This window comes from Aptenodytes forsteri, unplaced genomic scaffold (assembly GCF_000699145.1).
Source record: "Aptenodytes forsteri isolate BGI_AS27 unplaced genomic scaffold, ASM69914v1 Scaffold492, whole genome shotgun sequence".
Lineage (NCBI taxonomy): Eukaryota > Metazoa > Chordata > Aves > Sphenisciformes > Spheniscidae > Aptenodytes > Aptenodytes forsteri.
The window spans coordinates 1,128,181-1,154,974 of NW_008794172.1; the positions used below are offsets into that span (position 1 = coordinate 1,128,181).

Sequence of the window (26,794 nt, forward strand, 5' to 3'; positions counted from 1 at the left end):
TGCGCCCCATGTTCCGGCAGCCTGCGAGCTTCCCGGCCGGGTCCCGGGCTGCCGCCGGGCAGCCCCGCCGCCGCTCCGGGGTGATTCCCAGGTATCGCCGCACTGGGCGTTCTCGTCTCTTTTCCCGCAGCCTGCGCGGTGCAGTCTCCCAGATACGGCTCTGCGCTGCCTTTTGGTGCTGCATTCGCGTTAGAGCGGCTCCATCCCTGCCCGTGGGGGGATACAGCCGGGAGACACGACAAAACCAGCTCTGGGGTGCGAGGTGAGGCCGGGGAGGAACGGGGAAGAGGCAAGGCGCAGCTTGAGAAGGGAGACCTCACCTTGGAGAGGAATGTGCTGTGGGAATGCGCTGTCCTTCCATCACTCTGTGCGACAGAGCGTCTGGGGTTCTTTGGCGGTTTTTTGTTTTGGTTTGGTTTTGCTTCTTTGTGTCCTCAGTTGTGATTCTGCATGAAGTGGTAGGCACAGCAGTCCCAGCCCACCGAGACCCTTCCCAAACTTCATGCTGTCTTTCTGTGGAGGCGTGAGTTGCAAGTAAAGTGCCTGATGTAGAGCCAATAAAAATATTGGCATCCAGCAAAGTTCATGTCCACCTTTTAATTTACCTCTGACAACCTTTTTGGACTGTTGTGTACACATGGTGCAGCTGAATGCTGTGCTCTGTGGCTGTACATACATCACAGGCTTGCTGATGCTCTTTTCCCATAATTTCTGGAGTCCTTATGACAAATGAAGTCCTCTTGGTGTCCAAGAGCAATAGTAAATTAAAACATGACCTAGGACTTTCTTTGCTTTTGTACACGGAAATTCCTTGCTGTAATTTTACATCCATCAAATTACAGCTGTAGGATCAGCACAGCTCTACTAGAGCAGCGGCTTTACTGAGTCTTGGACTAGCTCTAATGTGTAAAATGAGTTTGTTGAGTCTGCTCTGGAGCTTCCTGACCCAGGAGACCTTGCTTTTGCTGCTTTTTATTCCCTGAGACAAAAAGGGGTCTTTTGCTTTGCCCGCACGATGTGTGCTGTGATGTGAGCCACAAGGATGCTGGCTCTTAGGGCAGCTCTTGGTGCTGGAGCCGTGGATGAAGCATTGGCTCTCAGCGTTTGACTGGAAGCTGTGCTTGAAGCACAGAATGGTGGCTACGACGTGGAAGTCATTGCATGGTGGATGGTGCTGGGCTGACATGTCTGTGTGAAGTCCCTCAGATGTGGTAACAGCGAAGCCATCCTGGTCGACCTGGGGGCCTTCCCTGCAGAGGGTTCCCTGGAGCTGCTCCGACAAGGTGAGTCTGGATCGGGGTGCGCCAGGAGTGAGGGGTGGCCGATTCCACATGTCACCAGGGCGTGCTTGTGCGTACACCCACAGCTTGATCACCCCTGTGGCTGTGGGGGTTTCCAAACCGTGGACTTCCACAGCTTGCAAAAAGGGACTGGGTGGGGTATCTTTGTTAGGCACTGAACGGCTTTGCTCTGAGTGTCTGTATTTGACATGAAAAACTTCACCTTTTGAGGGTGCGGAAGCATGTTTGATGTGTTGTCTGCTTTTTAGGAATTCTCCAGAATGTTTGGCTTCAATCTTACAAATGTTAAAAGAAAATGACATGATAAAAAGTCTTTAAAGCTGTGTGTATGTATCTGATACGTGCATCTGATGCTGTCACGCATTCATTTTTAACCTTTTCAACAGAAGATATACATTTGTCTAATGTTTATCTCTATAGCCAAGAGGAAATGGACTTTGATTCTTTCTCCCTTCTCCTTATGAAAAATGTAAGACCTTTTTAACAGCTTTGTTGTAGATAGAGTTTGCTAGGTAGTTTTCCCAGATAAATTCCCTTCTGTTGCAGCTTTGATTTGAAATACATAGGAGCTAGTTCTTCAATAAACAGTCCTGCAAAGCAATACACAGCAATTTTCCCTGGTAATCAAACTGATATTTTTAGCTGTAGACTGCAAGCTGCTGTTGAATTTCCACTACCCTTCAGAGACACTTGTAAACAAGAGCTTTGGTAAAATAAGTTTTGCACAGTAGCGAATTGAACCAGCTGAGCTGAAGGGATCGAGAGTGGCTAATTGCCCTCCTCATGCAGAATGACAGGCACTGAGGTGCACCTTCCCTTGTCTCTGTGCTACCTCCTGTCTGTTTTAAGCAGCTTCATGTGCAAGGGCTTATTGTTCATGATAAATTTCATCCCAGCAAGAGCGGGAAGGGAGGTGCTGGGAAAGTGCTCCCCTCCTCCTGTCAAGATTGCCATTTATATTTTAAATACTTACCATCTCTTAGACAAGTAATTGGAACTGAAGGTCTCCTCCAGAAATCAGAAGAGAGACCTGGACAGAGGAGCTGACTTGATTTTTTTTTTTTTTTTAATCCCCCCCTGCCCTGTAGTTAGTTGTGAAAGTGGTCGGAGACTCTGGAAGCTGTGCAGGGTGAGCTGAGCATCATCCAGCAATGGGTGTTGGGGCAAGAACACTCTGCCTGGAGAACTCCCTTTATTGTGACCGAGCGTGGCCACAGCCTACCTGGCCACTCAGAAGTCCCGTTGATAATCTCTGTACTGACCAGGATGTTGTCTGCTCCCTGGGGCTTGTAATACCAGCTGATATAAGTGCATTGGAAAATGCAGCCTTTCAGGCTGAATTTGCCCCTCCTGCTAAGTGGCAAATGCAGGCTATGACATTAGCAGCAGGCAGTAAATATAGTTAGAGAAATACTGCCATAGGGTGGACAGAAGTGATGGAGAACTGAATGGCTCCCAAATTGTATTGGGACCTCTGATTTCCTTTAAATGTCTTTTAACCCTTTGTCCATTGATTAGTTTTTCTGAGGCTGGAGGGTGACTCTGGAGAGTTTCCAGCACTGAGAATCCTTCATGAGGATGAAATCTGTGCTGCTCAGACAGGGCAAATGTGAGGACTTTGCACCGTCTGAAGCACCTTAGATCTAGGAACCTACCAGGGAGAAAAGTGAACCAAGTTTGAGCTTGACCCCTCGTCCATCATCTGTAGGTGCTCGTTGCATTTCATGTTTGTTTCTGTTTAAGTTATTCCCACCTCGGGGCACACTGTGGGAGTGAAATTGCTTCAGGTGCCATTTTACAGCACAGCAGGGATGTCCCATCCCTCCTGTCCCCCTGAAAGCCTGTGCTACGTGCCATTTTCTAAAGCCTCCATTAAAAAGCAGTTTGACATCTTTGTGTGTGAGGGAAGGGGTGCGGAGCCTGCCTGCCATACAGGGTGGACAGGGTTCTGGCTCTGGGGAGCTGCCGTGCTCTGGCACCTCTGGTCATGAGCCTTACGGAGGACACTGTGCTTTGCTGCTCTTCGTGCTCCCATTCTGGTAAATTCTTTCTTTGCTGCCTGTTGGCCGAATGTGCTCAGCACAGAAACAACTCCTCTGCGTGGCGCCAGTATCTTGTGGCAGGGGGAAACTCCTGTTTGACGGGATGCCTGATGGCTTGGGAGTGCTGTTTCCAAAGGGCTGGGTGCCTCCCAGACCCGCAGTGCCGGTGCCCCAGACCTGTCAGGAAGAGCTTTCTTCCTTGCGGCCAGGTGGAGGAAGGGCGTATGGTTTTGTGATCACTAGCAATGCTTTGCAAAGAGTAGGCAAGTTTCATTTCCATGCTTCAGAGGTGTGAAAGGGAGTGTAGTTACCACTAGGTGTGCACCGGGCAGGTAAGTATTCCTCAGTGATGCGATAGCTGTGTTCCCCGTGGGAGCAGGGAGTGTCCATGGGTCTGCCTGGGAGGTCTTGCACCTGGAGTGGAGCTGCTGCAGTGCTCAGCAGCGCTCCGGCAATGAGAACATTCAGTGCCAGCTGACCTCCTTCCCAGGCACTGGCGCTCAGTACATTCCCGTGGTGACTCAGGCATTGCCAGCGGACCTGCTGCCCACGACTCCGGACTGGCCCAACGCCCCTGCTCATCCCACCTGCCGACGGCCGCACCGGTGGCCCCGCAGAGCCCCTTCCCTGGTGCTGGGTACCAGCAGGGGGAGAGATGGGCTCAGGCAATGCTGCTGCCCAATGCCTCGGCAAGGCCAGGGTGCTACAGCATCAGTACTGGCAGATCTGAGGCTTTACCCTCTACGTAGGTGGGGTTTTTCTTTTGTTTCCAGTAATAATGGGGAGGAAGCTACTCTGTGCATGGCAGCCTGGGCTCAGTTCTTTGCTTTTGTTTCACACCCCTTTATGCTGGGAGGCTCTGCCTGCCTTCTGTATCCGTGGCTTCAAAGTGCTGGCAGGCAGAGCAGGGATATGACCTGAGGCCATTTATCTGCTTGGTGCATCTTTTGCTGATGCAGATCCCGGTACAGAGTAGAGCTGCCTGTTTCTGGTAGGGGCATCTGTGCCAGTGGCTCAAGGGGAGGCCCAGGCCTGGCATTGTGCCTTGCACGTGATCCTTGCCATCTTGGAAAGCTGCTAGAGAGGACTTTTCTGTCCTTTGTGGACCAGCAGGATGCACTGCTGCTGAGAGCCGCAGTGTCTACCACAACCTGCGACATCGCAAAGATCAGTGCTCGCAGGTTCAGCGGTGCCAGGGAGTTGCCCCCCTCTGTGCTGCAGCTCACAACAGGGGAGTTGCATGGCTGCCAGTCCTTTGCCAGGGCTTCTGTCTCTTAAGCGGATGTGCTTTCAAGACAAGAATAACACTGTGAGTTGTAAATCCCCCTCCACCTCCCTCTTTGCCTGTACTCGGCAAACAGTCTGCCTTGGTATGGCCTGTGTGGGAACCTACAGGCTGCGATAACAGATCCTTCTTTAGGGGAACTACCGAGGAATGTTGATGAGATTAGAGAGCTGAAAGGGGCCTAGTTTAGCGATGGCATCTCCATGGATGCTGAGGCTGTCTGTGCCTGGATTCCCAGCGTGTGGCTCCAGGATTGCCATGGCTGCCTCTTCCAAAGTGCAAGAGCAAGTTCTGTCTTGGGAAGAGTTCAATGCCACTTGCACTTTGAGGCAGAGAAAAAATGTGGAGCTGCCCTTTCCGTACCAAAATAGCTCCTCCCATGCTCCCTGTTGAGGCTGGGAGCCTGAAACCAGCATACTTGTGTTCTGCCTCAGCACAAATACGTAGTTAAGCCTAAAAATATGTGCAGCTGGGTCACATTCTCAGGCAGGTCAGTAGCCAGTTGGACAGAAGTTTCAAGAGTTGCAGCAGAAACAGCAGCAGAAATGCTTATGCTTGAGTGGGTGGAGGATGGACCTGAGAAGACATAACATGACATGACAGTCCCCGGGAGGATCATCTCGCTGGGCTGGGCATGGTGTGGGGGTGCTGCGATGCTGTGTGGCTCAGGGATGGAGGTTGCTTCTCCTGCACCTCCCTGCAGCAAGGGCAACATGCCCTGTGGCAGCATCCATCCCTTCTCTGCTGTGGATCCGGGAGGCGCAGCCTCTGCAGGGCTGTGGGGTGTCCTGGGAGTCACGGGGGGTGCTGAGTAGGAATGGTGCCATTAGTGACAACCAGCCGATGTTGCTGGCTGCTGTGACCTCATAGGCAAGGAAGGGCTTTCTGTGGGGTGGGTTTGTTCCCGGCTCTGATGCAGACCCCTTTCCCACGGCACGGAGGTGATCCGCTTTCTCCTGTGGGCAAGGACAGCACCACTCTGCTCTCCCCATTTCTTCTGTCAGTCTGGCTGCTCTGTGGCACTCGTGGCACCTCCTGATGCCACTTTAACACTGATTTAACGTGTGTTTAGGGCAAGCGGAAGCTCCTTATCGAGGCAGTCACGTAAACAGACCTGCAGAAACTCCCTGGAGCAGGACAGTCACGCCCCATCTTCTGCCTGTGATGGCTTGCCTCTCTAATAGCCCTCACTCAGCGTGCTGCCAAGGATGGCCCTCTTGCCCCACCAAACAGTGCTAGTGTGCTTTGGGGTGGCTGATGGGGGACAGCAGAAGGCTTTGTGGGAGGGAGATCTCTGAAAGGGCTGGTTGGCCTGCGCCCTGGGCCCTGTGCATGCGGTGAGGACATGGAAGCAGCTTTCCTTTTGCCCCAGATTCTGACGATAAAATCTCCACTTGATTAAACTTCACAAGTGTACAGGCCCAGCCTTCCCCATGGGGAGAAACCTTATCTGGTAGCCGAGCAGTCAGGGAAGGATCTGCTGCTCATGCACAGCAAACCTGAAATGTGCAACATTGCATAAAGATAATTGTGTTCGTTCAGCCCTTGGATGTGTTCCCCAAAGCCAGAGCGTGTGCTGGCTGTGCTGTGGGAATCTGTTGCCACTCCTAATCCTTGTTGTACCCCATAGAAAGGATGACAGGCAGGTTGTGGCAATGCCAACTGCCCTTGTGACATGGCAAGAGTGCCAGAAAGAGACTTCTGGCTCCCATTTGTCTCCCTTGTCAGCTGCCACAGCGTGATTTCCAGTGTGCTTGTTGAGAAGCCTGGACGAGCTACTCAGGCTGTCTCTGCAGCCCCAGCCCTCCCACCCCAGACACTCAGTGATGCTCCCCCAGACTTCTACAAGGAGCTTCCAGAGATGCCTGCCAATTGCCAGAGTGAGGTTTGCATCTGAGCAAGCTCCTCTGAAGCTCTGTGAGCTGCATATGTGAGACAGGGCACAGGATCTGGATAAGGCAGAAGCGCCCTGTGCCTGCCTGAGCTGGGGATTCCTCTGCCGGTAAATCCAGCAGAACAGCCTCCTCCTGAGTGCCAGGTTTCCAGTAATAAGATCTGGAGAGAGGCCCAGAAATGCCACCTCAGCCCGTCCAAATACCATTCCCTTCATCCTTATCATGTCCATCCTGAAGGTATGCCAGCTGGGCTGTTTAGTAATTTACTCATTTTTGTATGTGCATCATAAGAATTAGGAGCAGAGGTTAATTGTCCAAGCTGATTAGCTGTTGTTTCAGTCATGCACTTTCCAGACGATTGCTTGTTACGTGTCATGGGACCGTTTCCTCCTTTCCTACACTTCAGGGATTTGCAGTGATGTTGCACAAGCAAGAGAAATGTTGTGGTCCATCCATGAGAGAAGCTTGTAAAAGTCCCGGGGCCGATGGCCATGCCATATTCGGTGTCCCTCGGAGGGCTGAGCCTAGGGGCAGTTGTGGTAGTGGCCGGCGGTTCCCTCTGCTGCTTTCTGTCTCCCTCCAGCTTTGGTGGGATGCCTTGTATCTCCTTGTTTTGCCCACTTTCTCTCTGGCAGGTAGTGCTTTGTGTCATTTCAAGACAACTGTCTGACCCTGACCTTGCTGCCTGTCAGGGTCAGGGAGTTGGGGCCCTCCCCATCATGAGGCTCTGTCATACCCTAACTTCTGAAGAACAAATTGTGACCTTCACTTGGGTAAAACCTTTCTGAGGCCTTGCCTGTAAGGATGGCAGGATCTCCTCTTGTGGCAAAGCCTGCCATCAGAGGGTTTTCTGTGAGAAGGAGCAGGGGATGCGCTGGTAAAAGCTCTGTCCCTTGGGCTGCGGTTCAGATGGCCTCCCAGAGAGCCACAGCTGGCTTTGCCTGGCTGTGTTGTTGCTGTGGACAGAGTGAGGCAACCCTGAGCAGCACAGGGCACCTTGGTGCTGGTAGGGGTAGCAGTACATGTTTATCAGCCTGGCATTTTGCATGCGGACAGCCAGGTCTTTGCTGCGGAGTGGAACTTGGCACAATGGCGGCTCTGACTCTATTTCGCCAGGTCTGCTTTGCTCTTAGTGCCACTCACTTTAATATCTAATGTCACTAATTGCTGCTTCTTTTGTAATTGTGACCCCGGAGTTGTCGGGTCTGGGCTTTGGACCGCGGTACTGCCAGAGCCTGTTGTTACCAGTGTCTCTGAGTCTGTCACCAGTGCTTTAATTCCTGTCTCTGCCACTTGTCACTCTTCTGGGCTGGACTCTAATGAGCACTATATTAGTGTCAGAAACATGTTTTTTGTATCAGTGGGATCTGCATTATCCTCCCCTTCCAGACAAAAATCAGCCAGGCAGGGTCAGGGATCCTTAACCTGTCTCTGAGCCCCGGCTGAGTGGGGACCTGCAGGGTGCTCAGGAATATTGCTGCAGTTTATCAATCTTCAAACAAAAAAATCCTCCGATTTTCTTTCAAGAGAGAGGGTCTGATTTCACACTGGGAGGATGAAGTCTGTCTCTGAACTCGAGATGGTTCAGATCGTTGTCTCCCTGATGTGCAGCTATTGCAGTCTGGGAGGCTGCAATGGCTAATTTTCTGGTCTCCTGTATAAAGCCCATCAGCACTAATGATACAGGGAATGAGGAGGGCATTTGCATATTCTGGTCTGTTGTATGCCAGGCACACTGAGCTATTGCTCTTCAAACATTACCTTCTGCCTTTCTAAAGGCAACTAAAATCTTAAAGGCAGGGACCCGTGTCTGCAGAGTTTACCATGCTTGTGGTTCCTCCTAAGTAAGAGATCGTCTTTGAGAAGCCCTTTGTTGTGGAGACTACTGTTCCTGGGCTCTGGGAGGCCCAGCTCCCTGGCTCCAACGGGGTGCCTTGCAGAAGGATATGTCTTGGGGGATCGTGCAAGCAGGATGCACCCGCAGAAACCCCAGGGAGACTGCTGCTGGAGCTGTGTGGTGGGCCACGCAGGAGGTGGAGGCGGCCGTGGGCACAGCGGCTGCCAGTGAACACAAGTGACGTGTCAGCATGGGCGGCTTCATCCTCACAAACAGAGATCTGAGCCTGTTGTGTGCTCAGTCGGGGAGCTCCTGCGCTGGGTCCATGACATGCCCGTTCCCACAGGTGCTGGCTGGGCCATTGTATGGGTGAGCTGAGTTAAGTAAAAGGAAGAAAAATTTCTTTCATAGTCTGTCCCCAGTAGGATAAACGGACTGGGCATGACCTTTGGGGTTGTTTAACTGCTGCTCTCCAGTGTTCCCTGAGGCTGAATTCCTCTTCACCCTCTGCTGTAAGCTCTGCCATTGTTTCTCTGGGCTGATTTCCCCTTTTCTAGCAGTGGGAAATATTTTAGGGTGACTCTGTGCCCTCTTGTTGCATCTGCAGAGGAAATGGCAGCTCTGGAGTGTCCTGGATGTCTCAGAAAACCAGCCGAGATTTTTGCAGGCTCACCATGGGGACTGGCCTCGCCTCTCTGTTCTGGGGTGTCTGGGACAGCTGCCACTTCTGGCCTTTCATTCACGGCCAGGTTTTCAATCCAGCATTTTTATGCTTTCCCCTTGACGGGCCCTGGGAGGAGACAATAGCCGGGCTGTAACAGGGGATGTGTGCCTTTCTCATGCAAATGGCTGCCTGCACTGGGAGAGCCTGTTCAAAGCCTTACCCCGGAGCTCAGCCTCTCTGGTAGAGCTGGGTGAGGGGCAGGGGGTAGGGGTGGGGGGCACCCAGCTGGCACGGCCAGAAGCTGCCTGGGCTGTTGCAATATCCTCCCCCAGCGGCAGCTTTCTGCACTGCTGCCGTCTGATCCAGGAGCAGCTGGGAGGGTTGTTCTCTGCCCAGCATGTCTGTGAATTGTACAGAGATTTCATTTTCAGTCTTAAACGTGTGATACAAATAAAAGTTGTTATTATTATTATTATTAACACCATCATCATCATCATCTGCCCTGGCAGAGGAACGACTAATCGTGAAAGCCGTTACAATCACTGGCACCTCATGTAATATTAACTAGGTCTGGAGCACACTCACATGGGGAAAGCATGCGGTGATTGAACGTGAGTGTCCTGCTCCCACACCAGTCCTCTGCTGCAGCTGTGCGAAGGAATCCCTGCCCAGCCTGGGGAGTTGAGAAGGGCGCTCAGAGCCATGCCTCTGCACGCAGGGCCTTTGCCTCTAGTAAGTAGTCACTCAGCTAAATTTCTTTGCAACAAAAGGCCACTTGGAGCTGTGAATTCAGCTCCGGAAAGCCCTGCTTAGCCTCAGGAAACACTGAGCACGTGTGCTGGTACACAGCAGCTCCGAAGGGTTTCAGCCCCCATCTTGGGAGGTGTTGGAGTGCCACATGGATGGTGAAGCTCAGTGAAGGGCGATTTGGACCCCTGGCAGTGGAGGGGATAGTCTCCTCGTGTCTGATGCTGGCTGAGAGGTGGTACAGGCTTCTTGCCATGCATGGGGAGAGGATACTGAGACAGCTGCACCTTGGTCCTGCTTTGACAGCTTTGTCCTCCGGATAAAGGCTTGGCTGAACTAGCGGTTCTTCTAGCAAAGAAAACATTCTCTGTAGTCTCTAAAGGCTGCTGCTCATCTGGCACTGCTGTGCGGGGAGGTAACCCGAGGCGCTTCGGGTTTGTCAATGCAGCACTCCAGAAAGCTGGGATGAATTTCTGCTTCATTCTGTGAAGGATGTTCTTGGCTGTCCCTGCAGAAAGCAGCATGCACCGCAACGTTGCTGGCTCTATGGGGAGAGTTTACAGTAAGCCCTCCGAGATAAGTGCGATGCTGAAAAATTTAGGTCTTGGCAGTGCTTGTCTCTGTTTCAAGCCAGAGCTGGTTGGGGTTGTGGGAGCCCCTTGCAGAGCAGATCATGGCTCTGCATGCATATTTGCTTTCCTGGTTTGTAATGTCCTATTGTTGGATGGAGGGTGCCCATGTGAGGAGGCTCATTATCTCTCAGAACAGCTAATAAGGAACAAATGAAGATTAACACTATATTGGTATAGATGAAACAGCACATTTCAGTCCCCTGCCTGAGAGCAGAGTACTCTGACTCAGTGCCAGGCATTTTGAGGGGTTGCCAGCTGATAAGAAAGAGGAGCTACTCATGGCTGTATCCACCCCTGAATTTCAGACAACCACCACGTGGATTTTATTTTTAAGCTGGTTTTTGGCTTGCTCCAATTTTCTCTCTTTAATCATGAACAGATGCACATAGGTCCTGTTTCTTGCAAACCTGGGTGCCAAGTGGGAGAATGACTCATGCAGTAAAGGAAGGCTGGATCTGCAGACACACAAGCCTTAGGTGCGTGTGTGTTCGGAAGTGCCAGACTGTGGGTCTCTGGGGTGTCTTGCTGGAATATCTGAAAGGTGTCAAGTGCTCAGAATCAATAAAACTGAAGACCTGGAGTTGAGGGAACTGAGGCTTTTGTGGTTGTTTTTTTTTTTAATTGTTGTACTCAATGAAAAAGTAATAGATGCAAAAACTAAAAGAATAATCCCCCAAACAGAATTCCCTGATTCAGTAGAGACATCTCCAAAGAAAGCTGGAGATTACCTAAGTTTGGAGCACAGCGGCTCTCCTGCCCTGCTGGGCAGCACTGACCATCAGTTTCCATCAGTCTCCTGGGGTGGGCCAGAGGCTTCTGCAGCCGAGGCTGTGAGCGCTGGCTATTACCCGCTGCCAGAGCAGCTGGTGAGTTGAACTACCAGCGAAGGTGCCAGGGGCTGCTCCTGTGCTTTGGAGTTGGAGCAGAAAGTTAATGAATACGAAGGCAATTTTGATCTCATTAAGAAAATGAGGCTCTTGACCTCGTGCATCCCTTCCCTCATGTCCTCCTGCCAGCACAGGGGTCTTTCCTCCCATGGTCCCAGGTGGTGAGAGCACGATTCCTGGCACCGGGCTGGGGACGGTGGTGGTTCTGTGGGATAACCAAGGGGCCCTGCTCTGCTGCGCACGGGCATGCAGGCTCTCTGTGGAGGAGCTGGCTGGCTGCTGAGGGGAGCAGCAGGTTGCTATGATACAGTTTGCTGTGGCAATGTCTGTGCTGAATGGAGCCAAAACCACCTCTACAAAAGGAGCATTCCTGGGCTGGGAGGGGGCAGATTTATCTGCAGTGTTTATGTAAAGCTGAGGAGCTGCAGGGAGAGGATGTGTGTAGGAACACTTTCCTCCAGTGTGTGCTGGGGGCCCCTGTCTGGAAGCAGATACCCTTATGTGCATGGGGGAGAGAGCATGGCTTGGGTAAAGGACCAAGCAAATCCAAGCATGCAGGTCAGTGCTGGATCTCACATCCCGTCCGGTAAACCCACACTAGGCACAAGACTGAAAAACGCAGTCCAAAGGGGAGCTTGGTGTGACTGAGCTTGGTGCTGCCTTCGAAAGCGGCCTCATCCTCAGCAAGAACTGGGTCACCTTGCTGTGCTGCAGGAGCATGGGAGGGAGCGGTTCACTGATGCCAGCTCTGCCAATCGTGAACTGAAGCAGCTTGAGCCTGAAGCAAGGTCAGAAATCTCCATGCCTGGGATGCAGGGACGCCCTGGCTCACTGTGCCTCCTTGTGCACCAGCCTGCATCCCCTGTCCCCAGAGCTGGCCAAGGCACTGCAGGGACTGGCTCCTTTCCATGCAGGGAACATGACTTTCCCTCTAGGAAGAGGGCTGGGCTCTGCAGAGATCAGGGTCTGTTTTTTCTGTGCTGGATCCCAACTGCTTCTCTTCCCAGTGACTTTGCAGGGACAGAGACCCGGGCTGCAGCTTCTCTCACTGATGGGAGCAGGGGGTGCAGGTGCCTTTGCTCCTGCAGGCTGGCAGCAGTGTGGCTGTCTGTAAGAGCTGGAGATACCTGTAGCCGATGTTGCTGCAAATTCAAATGTGCATTGAATCCCAGGGTGCCTGCCCCAGGCTCCATGAGAGCGGTGGAGGCTGCGTGGGCACGGCTGGGGCTGCGCTGGTTGGAGCATGCCCTCAGCTCTGTGCTGTGGAGGTCCCAGTGGTGGCTGCTGTTGGTATCTTGTTGTGAGCTGGTGTCAAGGGGAGAATGGGTGGCCAGTCTCTGGAGCTGGGCAGGGTTTGGGAAGACAACATACCTCAGTCCTCAGCCTGCCCTGTGTGGGCTCTGGGCAGAGGAAGGAGCAGTCACGGCCAGGTCTGCTCTCCTGGCTGAGTCTTGCAGAGGGTTCTGGGGTGTTTGCAACACACCTGGTGTGCAGAGCTGTGCTGGAGGGGCTGTACCCCTCTCTGTGCTGTACATCAGTTGTGAGCCCCCATGCAGACAAGAGCCAGGGTCAGAGCCCCTGTGGAGAATCAGCCTATTCTCCTCTCACACTTATCCCAGGCAGATTCCCATCCTCCCGGAAACATAAGCCACCATCATCCATAATTCATCAGGTGCTGAACTTCATCAAGGAGCCACCTGACACCCGGGCTGGGTGCTCCACCCTCTTCCCAGGGTGGGAAAGTGCTGGGCCCAGGCGTCCCGAGGGGCCACGGCAGGAAGCGCGTCCGGTTTCCTCAGCCTCGGGGTGGGCGATCCTTCTTTCGGAGGAGGCAGATTCAACAAGGACTCTGGTGTCTCTGCTTCCCCTTTTCATAAATAAACATCTGCTTCTCATCCCTCCAGGAAGTTTAAGCCATTGTAAAGCCAAATATAAAACTGAAACAGTGTTTTTAAGTAGCAATAAGCTGATTGCTCCATTACTGTTTACTGAGGCATCTACAATCGCACACCGAATGCACTTCAAATAAAAACATTGTGGGACAATTACTTTAATGCCTGAAATCTGCATTGAAGGGGGGTGTGTGTGTGTGTGCATGTGCACGCACGCGTGTGTGCTGCAGAAGCTGTGCAGGGTTCAGGCTGGGCTCTCTGCCTGCTCACTGAGAAATCCTGCAGAATACAGAATCATCCCCTCCAATTTATAGCTTGTTCACCAAATCCTGTCACATCTTTTATGTACCAAAAAGAATCTGTCTGACTTTTTCCAGCACAAATCCACAGCAAAAGGCAATTCTTTTTTTACCTGTCTTAAATTCTCACATCTATGTGAGCAAGCTCTCCTGTATAAAGATAGCAAGAGAGGATGAAAAATAGCAGCAGCATTCCCTGTCTTCTCTCAGCCACACCTTTCCACTGTTAGTGGTTCAGCAACTGCATGACAAGTTATAGGATACATACACAAGTGGCGGAGAGAGGCATGTGCTGCTCTACAGTCTCACAGCCCTTCCAAGCTCCCTTTTCTGCAGTTAGCCAGCATGCCCTGGCAGCACAGCTCCACTGCCTCTTACTTGCCAGATGCTTAGTAGGGAGGGAGCGGGATGCAAAACTTGCATTTATTTCCACTCTGCAAAGGGATAAATGTAGGAGCACGCAGACAAAACCTCTGACTTCCACGCCTAAACAAAGGGACCAAATCCTCTGCAAACCAAACTCTGCTGAACCTAATGGTGTCTGGTCACTGGTCAAAAGCTTGGGTCAACATCCTTTATCTCCGACAGAGCAGTTTGCATCATGTGGCAATGTCTCCAGTTCTTACTGGAATTAAAGATCTCTTTGCTTGGCAGAGAGGGCTGGGGGTCCTAGCCTGCCCATTCGGGTAACAAGCAGTCAGTGGGATGAGACTTTCTGCTCACCACTTTCCTCCTGCTTCTCTCTGCAGGCTCAGCGTATTATGATAACGTCCGTCCCTTGGCCTACCCGGACTCGGACGCTGTGCTCATCTGCTTTGACATCAGCCGCCCAGAGACCCTGGACAGTGTGCTCAAGAAGGTGAGTGCCTGGTGTGCCTTCCGGCTGGCAAAATGGGTCCTCTGCAGCAGCACGTTGAGCTGCCTTGGGGCTGTCATCAGGGCTAAAAGCTCTGGCCCTGTGGCCAAGCCTTGGCTGGAGTTTGCATGCTTAGATGGGGATGGTTGGCTGCTACCGATCCTGACATGGTCTGTGCAGAAAGCAAGATATTTCCATTTGAAAGGAGCCCAGTAAATGGTGTAGCTCATGGTAGCTTGCAGCATGTGTGTGGAGTCTGTGTCTATGCACACATACAAATGTGGGGACAGAGAGAAATGTAGGGCATTTGTTCTGTTTTTCATTAAGACCTTGGAAAGTGTTGTGCATCTCTCATTAGCATAACCACCAGTGAGTGTGCTATGAATTGCTTGCAGCAGTTGGGAAGTGGCCCCTGGTGCCTGTTTCCATGCAAGTAGAGCGCTCAGTTTTTTTGTCTGTCCCCTAAGTTCAGCATCTGCACAGTAAGAAAGACAGCAATCAGTTCCCTATAGCTTGACAACAAGAATAACGAGCTGTGGCACTGAATTTCAAGCCCGTGAATGAATAAAATGAGATGGCACAATGCCACTGGACTGGATAGCATGCAGGGCCCTGAACACCGTCTGCCCTGGCAGAGATGACTGGCCATGCTCTGTGTTAGCAGCTGAGAGTTTTTACCTGCAGGTTAGCGCTTTTCAGCAAAGCAGGTATTTCCAGCTGGCAGGTCCGGCAGGTCCTGGAGAGCCCCACAGGGCTGGGGATCCACTGTGGAGCACTGCTGGCTGGCCTGCCAGCAGGTCCCTGCCTGCCACGCTCTCAGGGAATAGGTGGCACCCAGGGAGAGGTTCCCATGTGAGGCTTTCCTCCAAGATGGCATGAAGTCCAGCAACTCAGGATGCTGCTCAGGGAGAGGGTAAATGACCTCCTGGCCACTCGCATCCCTTGGTCCTGGCAATACCCTGCTTCCTTCCATGAAATTCAGGGAGTTGTGGTTTCAGTGAGCTCTCACCACTGTGCAGCAAAGCTGCAGAGAGCTCACTGGTGGCTGCATCCTGTCCCAGAGGTGAGTCTTGGCTGGCATCTCATTTGTGAAGCTCTCTGAGACACCAAGGCATGAAAAGCACTACAGAATAGTGATTCCTGTAGCTGTTCTCCCCAGTCAACCCCATGCTGCCAGGGCTGGACTGGCCACTGTCTGAACAAGTCACATTGTACTGATGCCCTCTTGGCCTCTCCTCATTTTGCCAAATGTTGTGCTGAAGCAAGAGCCTCTTACTCAGCTGCTGGGAGGGCTGAGAAGTGGGTCTGTGTCTCAGAAGTGTCCTGGTGAGAGGACAAAGACCCTTCAGATAACTCGGTCAATGGCTCAGTGTTTGTTTCCAAAGCAGGTCCCGGGTACCAAGCATGCTGGGTGGAGGGAGGCGTGTTTCATGTGGACTGAAAGAATTCACTGCTTAGCTTGGGAGTCAGCAGAATAATAATGCAAGCAAATCATTTATACCTCAATGAGATGCAAACCCATCAATAATTAGCTGGGGTTGGGATTTATTTATGTCTCTCTGCACACTCTTCATGTGAGTCCGCACTGCTCAGTGCAAGGTCTTCCCTGTGCAGCCTCACAGATGCTTTGAGTACTGTTAGGCAATGTCTTTTTGATACGGTGACTTAAACCCTAAATCACAGGGGATTTTCTTAAGTGCCTCTGAGTAGATGCCTTGTTTCCTTTGGTGCAGGCTTGCAGCCTATGGAGGTGAGGAAAATTCCTAAGACACCATGAAGTTGAAATGGGTTTTAGCTTTTGATATCAGGCGAATAAGGAAAATAACACTCCCTATTCAAGCCTCAGGCAAAAATGCTAATTCAGCAGAGGAAATCTTTATTATTGCTGCCCTTCTGATGCCTGGGCTGCCTGAACAGCATGTACAGTTGAAGGGAAGGAGCCATCTGAGAGAATGCAAACAAGCAGCTCTTCATTTCATACAAAGCAGGTTTTCATAGGGTGGTGCCTTCATTCTGAAAAGTCTTGATAGAGCAGCGAATCTTAGGCTCCCTAAGGTGTCAGTCATGTGAGAAGAGGGTCACACCTCTCTCCATAGACCGGGGAGCCCTATGCCATTACAGGCAGCTGTGACCTCTGCCTGGTAAGAACAGACCCTATAGCTCAATCCCTTTGAGGATTTTCATCCTTCAGGTAGATTAGGGTGCTTGAATTCCAGCTCCAAAAGAACTGCATCATCCACCTCTTGGGGGTGTGTTAGCCCTTGATGCTGTGTGGCTGTGACACCAGAAATCTCCCAGGAGCTGTGCAGCCTGGCGTGCTGCCCAGGTGCTGGGGATGTGTGTGAGTCCTGGTGGACAAATGTCCCTAGCAGCAGGGAAGGCGGGTTCATGGTGAAGATACTTGAGCCCACCTCCTGGTGGAAAATAAGATTTTTCCGTATTTTGCAGTTGCTTTGGTCTGATATTGGTTGAATGAAACTTGGGTCATTCTTGGCACTTCCTTTCCCCACCAGGTGATGGACACTGGGTTGTGGGCTTGGTTTTCTTTCCCCTTCTAATTGCCTAGGGTATATGCTTAACAATCAGTGTAGCAGGAAATTGCTAATTCCAAGTGACATCTTTACCTGGGGGTAATCTCTATTTATCATCTGTCTCGTACTTCAGAAACACTAGGTAAGTAACCAGGGTGTTGACATGCTGATGAGGCTGTACAGGTCCCCAGGGGGAAGTCACAGGTGATGGTTTTATTTACTGCTGCCAACACTTAGCTGCACATTGGGCATTCATTTTTGGAGCTCTGAAAGGGACCATTAGTGTGAAGGATGTGGATGTTTGCCCTGGCCTTCTCCTTTCATTGCTTCAATTCTTTATTTCCCTGGCTGTAGCTATGCTCTGAATGTCTTAATGTCTTTAACATGTGGCTCCCAATAATAAACAAATAATGAGTGTGCTGTGCAAAGAGCTACCCGCTGACTGTGGTTCAAAAGGTCCAGCGAGGTTGACCTTTGGAGTCCCAGATCTGTGCACCAGACTGTGTGGTCATTATTTTTCCACAGTCATACCCAGAGCGGTCTCCCGTGGCCTAGCACAGGGGACTGCAGCTTAGATTTAACAGGTTTGCAGGGCATATCTGGAACAAGTGAGCATAAAGTTATCCAAGAGGCACTCCGACTATTCCCATCCTTGCCTGTGGCAGTCATTAAAGTGCCCTGATGAGCTAATCAGTCTCTGAACAGCTGTGACCCCCCCATACACACCAGAGTGCACGGTCTTGGCCTCTGAAGCCTGCTTTCCAAACCTGATCCCATTAGAGCCTCATGTTATATTCAGAACACCAAAAGCTGGCTGTCCCTGTGTTTCTTGTCTTCAGCACAGTCTCCAGAGCCGCTCCCAGCCTGCATCCTCACTGAGAGCCCTTGCTGACCATGGTGACCACCATTGCCTGTGCCCCTTCCCCTCTTCCTGAAATCTGGGTATGCAGGCTGCAGCGGGGCCAAAACCAGCCTCAGTGCTGGCACCAGGCACTGCAGCTCTGAGGCAGGAGACCTAAAAGCGGCATTGCAGTGGCTACCAGTAGCAGTCCTGGTACCCTGACGGGTCCAGTTCCAGGTCCTGTTCAGAGACAAGCCAGGCCAGGGCGGCTTGGCAGCATGTGCTGATGGTCAGGAGGTCCTGGGGCCCCAGGCTGCCACAGTCATCATTCCTCTGTGGGGGAGAGAAGTGCCGTTTGCTGGTGGAAGCAGGAGGAGCTATGGACCAGACTGGTGGGCTCTGCCATGGCAGTGAGACATGGAGGTGTTTGGCTGGATGATGCTGTTGGGTAGGAACTGATGGCATGACTCTCCTGGCCTGTCCTTCACTCCAGGGCCGGGGGATCTTGGACAGGGCTCTTGGCCTGGTTGGAAAGGGACTGGGAGCGACGAGCTGAGACCCTGTGATTGCCTTTGTTGTTCCAACCTTGACCCTTTTGCAGGCCGCCTTCTGCCAAAATTAACTTGACGTGGAGGTGCCGCTGGGCCTCTTGAAGCGTCTCGTACACCAGCAGCCCCTGAGCACCTTCTCCCTCTTGTCTCCTCTGCAGTGGCAAGGGGAAACTCAGGAGTTCTGCCCCAACGCAAAGATTGTGCTGGTCGGCTGCAAGCTGGACATGCGGACAGACTTAAACACGCTCCGGGAGCTTTCCAAGCAGCGCCTCATCCCTGTGACGCACGAGCAGGTGTGTTTCAGCAGCCGTCCCCGTAGGGCTCAGGGAGGTGAGGAGGGGACTTTTCTGCAGGACCTACTAGGACAAGGAAGCTCAGCAGCAAATGACCCACTGTGCCCAGGTCTTGGTCAGAAGCTGGTTTGATCTTGGCTCATGGATTCTGAGCTGTTCATGCTTACAGCACTCTTTTCCCCAGCTCTGGCAGACCTTGACTTATTCCTAATGCTCTGCTGAACAGCCTCCTGGTTAGTAGCTGAAAAGTCTTTCCTCAAAGCTGGTGGAGATGCCTGACTTGACAAGTTGGACTGGCTAAAGGGGCGTGTTGTGCTTCTGCATCTCCTAGTTCAGTGCAGCTCTTTCTGCTCCGAGTGACTCTCCTGCTTGTGTTCTGTGTTGGGGCAACACTGCCGGGGGGGGCAAGCCACAGCTGGGGGGTCTGAGGGTCTGCTGCTGGGCTTCTGTGGCCACCAGTGGACCCAGCAGTGTCCCCAGGCTGGCCCGGAGACCCAGTCTCTGTGGTGCAGTGCAGGGGCAGCTGCGCTCTGGGCTGCTCTGTGCCTGGCTCCGTGTTGTGCAGAGCAGGTCCCAGATGACTGTCCTGGTGAGAGGGGTTGTCCAGGCCCTCAGCTGCAGGGGTGGCACCGCATTAGTGAGAAGGTGCAAGTGATTCAGGGTCCAGTGCCTGGTAGCACTGTCTGCTTGGGAGGCCACCTGCACATCTGGTGCTCTCACAGACACTTGCACTTTATTTACAGAGATGATGAGCAAACATTGTGAGAGCCGCTCCCAGCTGTGCCACAGTGCTCTGATAGGGCTGCCAGCACAGACAGGGCTGACGGTGGTGTGAAAGGATGCTCCTTGCAGAACGCTGGTGTCTTAACCGTCTTCCCTCTTCCTCCCACTCTCTCTGGACCACAGGGCAGTGCGCTGGCACGGCAGATTGGGGCAGTGGCCTATGCAGAGTGCTCCTCCAAGGTCTCAGAGAACAGCGTACGGGATGTGTTTCATGTGACCACACTTGCCTCAGTCAACAGGGTGCACAAGAACTTGAAGCGCAGCAACTCCAAACGGGGACTGAAGCGGGCATCACAGATGCCTGGCAGGACGGACTTACTGAATGACACAGAGATCAGGAAAGACCGAGCCAAGAGCTGCTCCATCATGTGAAAAACAGGCTGTAAATAATGTGTGTGTGTTGTCCATTTTGTACAGTAACTGGCTGAGACAAGGGCATGGTGCTGGCTGCAGGAGCCAGCCCGCCTTTCCAAAGCCTTTCTCTCAGTCTCTAGGGCTGAGCTAAGGTCCCAGCTGCAAACCGGGGTACACGAGTCGCCCCCCACCGTGGAGACTTCTGGGTTGGCTGCTGCTGTGCAGATTGCTTGGGGTGAAGGAACCACTTGGCAGAGGAGTATTCAGGTGCTGGAAGGTCTGTGACTGGGTGAAACAAAGTGAAAGGGAGCAATCCTGTGTGTGTGCGCCACCCTCCTGTACCCATGGCCCAGCCTCTGTGGGGCCAGCACACACAGCATGGGGCGGTGGACTGTGTGGGACCTGGGCTGGAGGGTGGGAGGTGGGTGGAATTGCTAGCAGCACGGTATGATCAGGAGAAGGTATTCTTCCAATATTCCTTTAGAAGAGAAATGATGTTTGAGGTGGTGCCGCCTTCAGCTAGGCTGGACAGCCAGTCGCCATGGAAGGTGCAGGTCTGGGCCAGAGCTGGGAGGGAAGGCACCCTGGGAAGGAACCTTAACCTGACGAGACACCATGGTAGTCCACCTCCTGTGAAGAAAATAGATAGGTGGCTCTTTACACAGTATTTTAGATACTTGAACTCCATTTGAAATGCAGCAGAGTGGATCTGGCTCCAAGGGAGAGGTCTATCCCAGTAGATGCATCCTGAGAGTTGTGGTTCCCTTCAGCAAGCAAATGCCACTTGGGAGCTTGTGTCCCAGCTGCTGACAGCCTGGTTACTCATCAAACTGCTCCCTGACACAGGCAGCTGCACTTCCGAGGCACATGGCTTCTGAAAAAGCAGACTGCAATAACTATCCATATCCTGCTCTCCACCCACTTCCAGCTGCAGATTGTGTTGCATGGTGCTATGTTTGTCTGGTACAGATAACCAAAAAGATTGTATGCGTATCTGCACCCTATCTCCACTGTGGCAGTGGGAGGGAAGGTGCTCCCTGCCCCTCTTGCCCTGCTGTACAGCCTCCTCCCAACACCTCTCATTGCTTCTGCTGCTGCCCTCTCTAAATGCCTTTGACTACAGTGTTAGCCTTGACTTAATGTCACATAGACACTTTAAGGAAAAAAAGAATCTGCTCCATTGCCAGATCCATCTGTGTCAGTGGGCTACAGAAAACAAATAAACATCGTTGGAAAATGCATAGTGCTTGACTCTGTTCGTTTTTAATAGTCAAACCAGGTATCCTCTCAAAATGTCTTACACCTAACTTGTATTTGTGTCCTAATGTATCTCTCTAGCTCTTGAAATACACTCACACATACACTTGAGTGAAAAACGCAGAGGACTTAGCTGCATGTATTCATTTTGGAGCTGAAACACCTGCCTTGAATAACCTCTCACTCCATCCTGAATCCTTAAACACTGTGGAGCATTTGCAGGCTGTCCGTGCCCAATCCACCAGTCTGAGCTGACACAAGCTGCCCCCGTCCTCACTATGTCAATAGCTGCAAGTGAAGATAGCTTTTGACTTAGTATTTTGTGTCTACTCTCCCACCCAGGTCTCAGACTTCAGCTGCATCATGAAGGCTATTTGGGGAATTGGAGCATCCGAGTTACCAGCACAATAAAAGCTCAAGCAATGACTGAATGCTGTTGTGCTGGGTGTAGGTTGCAAGAGCATGAAAATGCCTATCTGCAGTCTGGGAGGAAAGAAACTGAGCAAGGCACTATGCCAAGAACAGCCTTCAGCATCATGATGCTTTTCTTTTACTCTTCAGGGTCCCCAGAGCCTTTGCAAACATTAATGAAGAAAACCATGTCCCTGCTTGAACAGTAGCAATCAGTGGCTCACAAGTGTCACTACCAAGTCCTCTTAACCTATGTGCATTTGTTCTCATCATCCTTGTGTAATATAATCAGTGTCTTCCTTCTTTCCGCATGAGCACAGCAGTATTTGGCACGCACATCTCCCTTTTTCTATCATCTAGCATCTTTTAGGCTTTTGAATTTAATCTGGCAGTCTCTACAAATGCAGTTTCTGGTCCACTGATTAATTTAAACTCCCAGTGGCTCTATATTAACTTATTAGCTCACCTTATAAGCAAATCTCCAGTAGTGGGTAGCAATTGTCAAACCTGAGCTGTGCCGTGTATAGGTATATGAAGGAATGGGCTGTTGCTGCAGGAAGTGGCTGTAAGCCTCACTGGGATGACAGCTGGGTGCCTGTTCCCCTCCAACTCCTACACAGAGAGGTCTGGAGACATGCAAGAAAATCAGCAAAGCCTGCAGAGGCACTGCAGGTGTCGCGCTGTTTAACCAGAGAGGAGATAAGCAGGACGGGTGATGGCTGAGGCGTGTGACAGACCAAACAGACGAGTTTGGCAGGAGAGGGAATACTCCATTTGCCTACACAGCGAGCTGGGAAGCAGCAGGATTGAAGTGCCAGGCACCAGCTGCTCGCCCGCCCTGGCCAGGGGCTGCGGCAGCACCACCCTCCCCTCCCCCACTTCGGGGGGGGGAGACGCTGCTGCTAAAGGTGCTGTGCTTCCATTTGTGCAGAGCTGGTCCTCAGTGGAGACAGGCTTGAGCTGCCTGGCTGCTCCCTGCAATACTGTCCTGTTTTCTTGGGTCATTGGTGTGGAAAGATAACTCAGCCCCCAGTGGCCCTGGCTGTTAGCTCTGCTGTGACCACAACGGTGCTTCCCTTGCTGCTGCTGGTAATTTTCTTTTTGTACACTGAACTTCCCAGGCTCTTGCTGCTCAAATAGCCCTCGGGGATGGATTGTGGCAGTGTAAAGACACACATCCCAGCAGCAGCTCTGGAAGAACCAGTCAGAATTAATGGCAACCAAAACCTCTCAAGAGGCTAAGACAAGTGAAACAGTCTCCACGACCATTTATCATGCAGTATCTGAGCTGCATCCTTGGGCGGGGTGAAGTAAAGATGTTAAAACCCATGGGGCTAAGCTCTTATATTCTCAGTTTCCATCAGCAGGCTCCTTTCTTGCAGGCACGTGAGCATTTCTGCTGCTGCTTGTGGCCCAGGTACAGAACCCAGGACAGCCGAAGGTATTTTAGAGTGCTGACCTCTAAGGAAGTGGTTTCCAGGAGGATGGAGCATTGCAGTCCTGTTGTGTCAGTGCATTTACTACATCCACCTGCCTCTGCACAGTACTCAACATCTCCGAACCCTTGGGGCATTTGCCATGTGCTGCTGGGAGCATCTTAATGTGGGACCAGGGCTTTCCTCATGCCTGCCTTAGGGGGGACATCCTGACACGCTCCCAGCTGAGAGACATAGAGAGGCAGGAGGCTGCGACTGGCAAACCCAGAGAAGGCTACTACAGCCCAAGAATTCCCAGTGATACGTGCACTGGAAGCCATGAGAGAATGAGAGAAGAGAAAGGTGCACCCTGCTCGGTGAGGGGAGCTGCCAAAAGGCACTGCGAAAGCTCTGGGCTCAGCTTCTCCCTCTAGAAAAAGCCAGCCGCAGCACAGGCTGCGAGGAGAAAGCTACACCCAAAGGTGAGGGTGCCGGGGGAACAGAGGCGCTCGGGTGGGTTTGTGGTGCCAGCGGGCCTGTCCAGCACACGCACGGCTGCTGTGCAGACCTGCATATGCCCCCAGCCATCCCCACCAGCAGAAAGCCACAAGCACCAGAGCGCTGCGGAAACAATCCACATGGTGATGAAAGCCCGGACAGCTGGGTTTAATGGCCATAGCCCACACTGGGGCCGGGGGTCAAGGTTAACAGGCCCAGGACCAAATGCAAACTGACATTCATGAAGGGCTCCTCCAGTGTACTGGAAATGCACAGAGATGTGGCTGGGTCACTGCTGACAAGAAAAGCTTTATAGATCAAAAGCACAAGGCAGGAAAGAGCCTGACCTCTGTGAATCAGCGATGGGGCTGGGAGGGCAGAGGGTGGTGGGAGCTGGCAATAATCACAGCTTTCACACAGCAGCCTGTCTTTTCACAGCCACCGAGAAATGCAGAGAACGAAGGATGCCGATAGTCCCTCCGACTTGGTGGCAAGCACTCAATACTCTGCTGCTACCTCTACAGTGTATCTAGTGCCTATTTGCCCTCTAAGTGGGAGGGAGCAGGGAGGAGAAATGTGGAGCTGTAGAGGAGGGGCAATCGGGCAAGAAAGCATTTACAGAGCATTTATCTGGGAGCCTGAGCCCCTTAACTCCCTCAGTGCTGCTGTTGTCTGCAGGCACCGTGTTTTTAGAGCACTGCAACGGTTGTATGGGTTAGTGCCTGAATATGTTAAACTAGACAGAAGGGATTAATCTTGCTGATTGTCCATACAGCTCTTGCGCCTGTGCTTTGCTTCGTCTTGGAGTGGGGAGGAGGGAGCAGCAGCCACCACGACACTGCTCCGAAGCAGCCTGAGCAGGAACAAATACAGGCTTACTTCCACACACTGGAAGCAGTGGTGGGGCTCCAGTAGGGATGAGGATGTGTTGTCATCCCCTTTAAGCTGTGAGACAGACAAAGGGACAGCATGACACTTCCCAGGATCTGTCCTGAGGGACCACAGCTGAGAGAGCGGGGCTGCGTGGGGCAGCTTCCTCTTCCCGAAGGCTTTAACCACATGTATTGCCGCAGCATTTGCACAGCACGCCAGACTAAACCTCCCAAAGTAAACCTCCCAAAGCACACCTTGTGGAGATGTGGGGGCCTCAGCATCACCTGTTTCAATTTACAGAGCAGTTTCTACCATGTTGAATGCCATGCTGGTGTAGGCATGCTGGCTTACAGTGCTGTCAAGACTAGAGAAAACAGAACAAATGTGTTGATCAAGACTGGCAGCTCAGAAGTAGTGGGCTGCATGAACAAGGTTCGTTACAGTCAGGGGAATCTACAGTGCCCACTCCCACAAGATCCCCCCAAGTAAGGGAAGGAGGACATGAAACTCAAAATGGCCTCTGAAGAGGCAGCTGTATTATATACAGTCTTCCCTCTGCTTTCCACAAGACACATTCAGGTGACATCTCCCAGGCATATTCAGCACTCAGCACTGCAGGTGAAGCTGCAGTGCCAGAAAAGCAGCTGGTGTTTGGGGTTACACAAAAGTGACAGGATCTTTATTAAAAGCTACCGGTTCTGGTTTTGTGAATTTGTTTATTTTCTGTACTGAAGGGAAATGTGATTGCTGTCCCCCCCACTCTCCTCAGTATAGCTCTAACTAGCTGGAAGCCTGTGGTATGAAAATAATGATATTGGAATGAAAGTAATTTGTGCCCAGCTGCTTCTAGAACAGCCAAAAAAAGACTAAAATGAAAAAACATGTAGCAGCCAAAAAATGTGCATTCTGCCAGAGTGAGCAGGACCAGACCTCAGATGCAGATCTTGCCGGAGCGGAGCTAGACACGGAAGTGTACAGCCCACTAGAAGCTAATGAAAACCGAAATGTAGATGCTGCCACGGCTGAACTGAACCCAAAACATGCATCTGCCACACTCGTATACAACCCAGACATCAACTGTTTGAAGCCTTCTTTGAAGGCTTGGGCTTGTGACTTCAGAGTGGGATTGAATTCTGGGCAAATGAGTTTCCCCATCCCCTTCTCTCCCCCTCCTAAGAGGACTGTAAGGGCTGCTCTTTGCAGTCACCATTCAGCATGCAGCTTAATATTCTGGCACTCACTTCTTCACCAGCTTGCTTGACTGTAAGAGTATTTGGGCTCCCACAGTGGTTCATTTAACCGGACTTTTCAAAGGAGTCCCTCTCCCTCTCCCTCGCTCTCCTTCTCTACAGAGGAATAAACAAGATAAAACAGGAAGCAAAATCAAAAGAAGTAGAGAAAAGGCAAAAAAAAAAAAATCTGAAGGAGGAAAGGAGAGCCACAGACACAGAACAGACCAAATAAAACCATTGTTGGGCCCCTACTCCTCCAAACCAAGCCAGCAGCCTGCCTGGGAGCAGTCTGGGAGATTTCTTTTTTTATATATATATAAGGGAGTAGATGGAAAAGTAGACAATGAAAGTGGTTTGGGTTTTTTTTTTCCCTTTTCAGCATGGGAACCGCTCCAAGGAAGCTGCTGAAATTAATGGCAGGTAATTTTGGAATAAATAAAAGGCAACGATACATCTGTGCATGGGATGTAACAGTGGCCCTCACTACCTAGTGGTCAGAGGGCCAGGCACTGTGTTTCTGTTAAAAAGCACCAGGTAACTCAGCAAGTCATGACAACCTGGTGCACCAGCTGCACGGAGCAGTTGGATCCCACAGTGTGGGATTCTAATTCTCAGCTTCTGCAGCCAGGAGAAACACATATGGACCTAACCTCAGTGCATGCTGCCTTACAGATGCATGGAAGGCATGCATCTTCCCACCTTCATCTGAGTGCAAAAGGAGGATCCAGCACGCGTGAGGAGGGCAGGAACTGTACTGACTGCAAGCTGGGCGACCTCACGGTCAGGCGGGGATGGGGGTTAGCTTAGGAGACTAGGCACCCTAGACTCCTGCATCGCCAACAGAGGGAAGCAGGTTCCCCAAAAGAATGACTCAAATCACCAAAGCTAGCTTCTGGTCTAAATCACAGCCTAGAGAGCTCTTGGTCAACTGGAAGTGATGGACCTTGTGAAAGCTGGCCCTAGCTTACATGGTGTGAACTCTCCGCTCCCTCTAGGCTGCCTGAACGCCAGCTTCACACCTTGCCTGCCCATTCTGGCACTGTGCAAATCTTCAACTCACAGGCGCAGAACAGAAGGAGCTGGCTGCCTTCAGAGCTCACTGCAGGACAACGGCCACCAGCCACCCAAGGAGCTTCCCGACGTGCACAAGCTGTCTTTGGCAGATGAATCAGCACAGAAGAGAGAGAAACAAAACCAAGCAGATGGAAGAAGTGGAACTGACACATGAAAGACATAGCAAGCAAGGAGGACTTGAGGCCTCTAATTAGTGCCTGCAGAAAAATTAATGAGCAACACTGCCAGTGCAGGTGTCCTGCCCAAAAAAGTATTCTATATCCATGGGGTATGATGAAGCAGCTAGCTGACTGGAACAGACAGCCCCTTCAGTCTGGATCACGACAGAAAATGTTCTGCTCCTG

At 51.7% G+C, this 26,794-nt stretch overlaps 1 protein-coding gene across 1 annotated transcript in view; it reads left to right on the forward strand.

The window, feature by feature from the left end:
- The window catches only part of RND2 (Rho family GTPase 2), a 23,800-nt gene extending 4,092 nt beyond the window's left edge, over positions 1 to 19,708 (forward strand). The window contains exons 2-5 of the mRNA XM_009283510.1: positions 131 to 262; positions 14,192 to 14,340; positions 18,419 to 18,553; positions 19,460 to 19,708. Coding sequence (XP_009281785.1) covers positions 131 to 262; positions 14,192 to 14,340; positions 18,419 to 18,553; positions 19,460 to 19,708 — 665 coding nt within the window. The remainder of the gene's footprint in view (positions 1 to 130; positions 263 to 14,191; positions 14,341 to 18,418; positions 18,554 to 19,459) is intronic.
- The last annotated feature ends 7,086 nt before the right edge of the window (positions 19,709 to 26,794 follow it).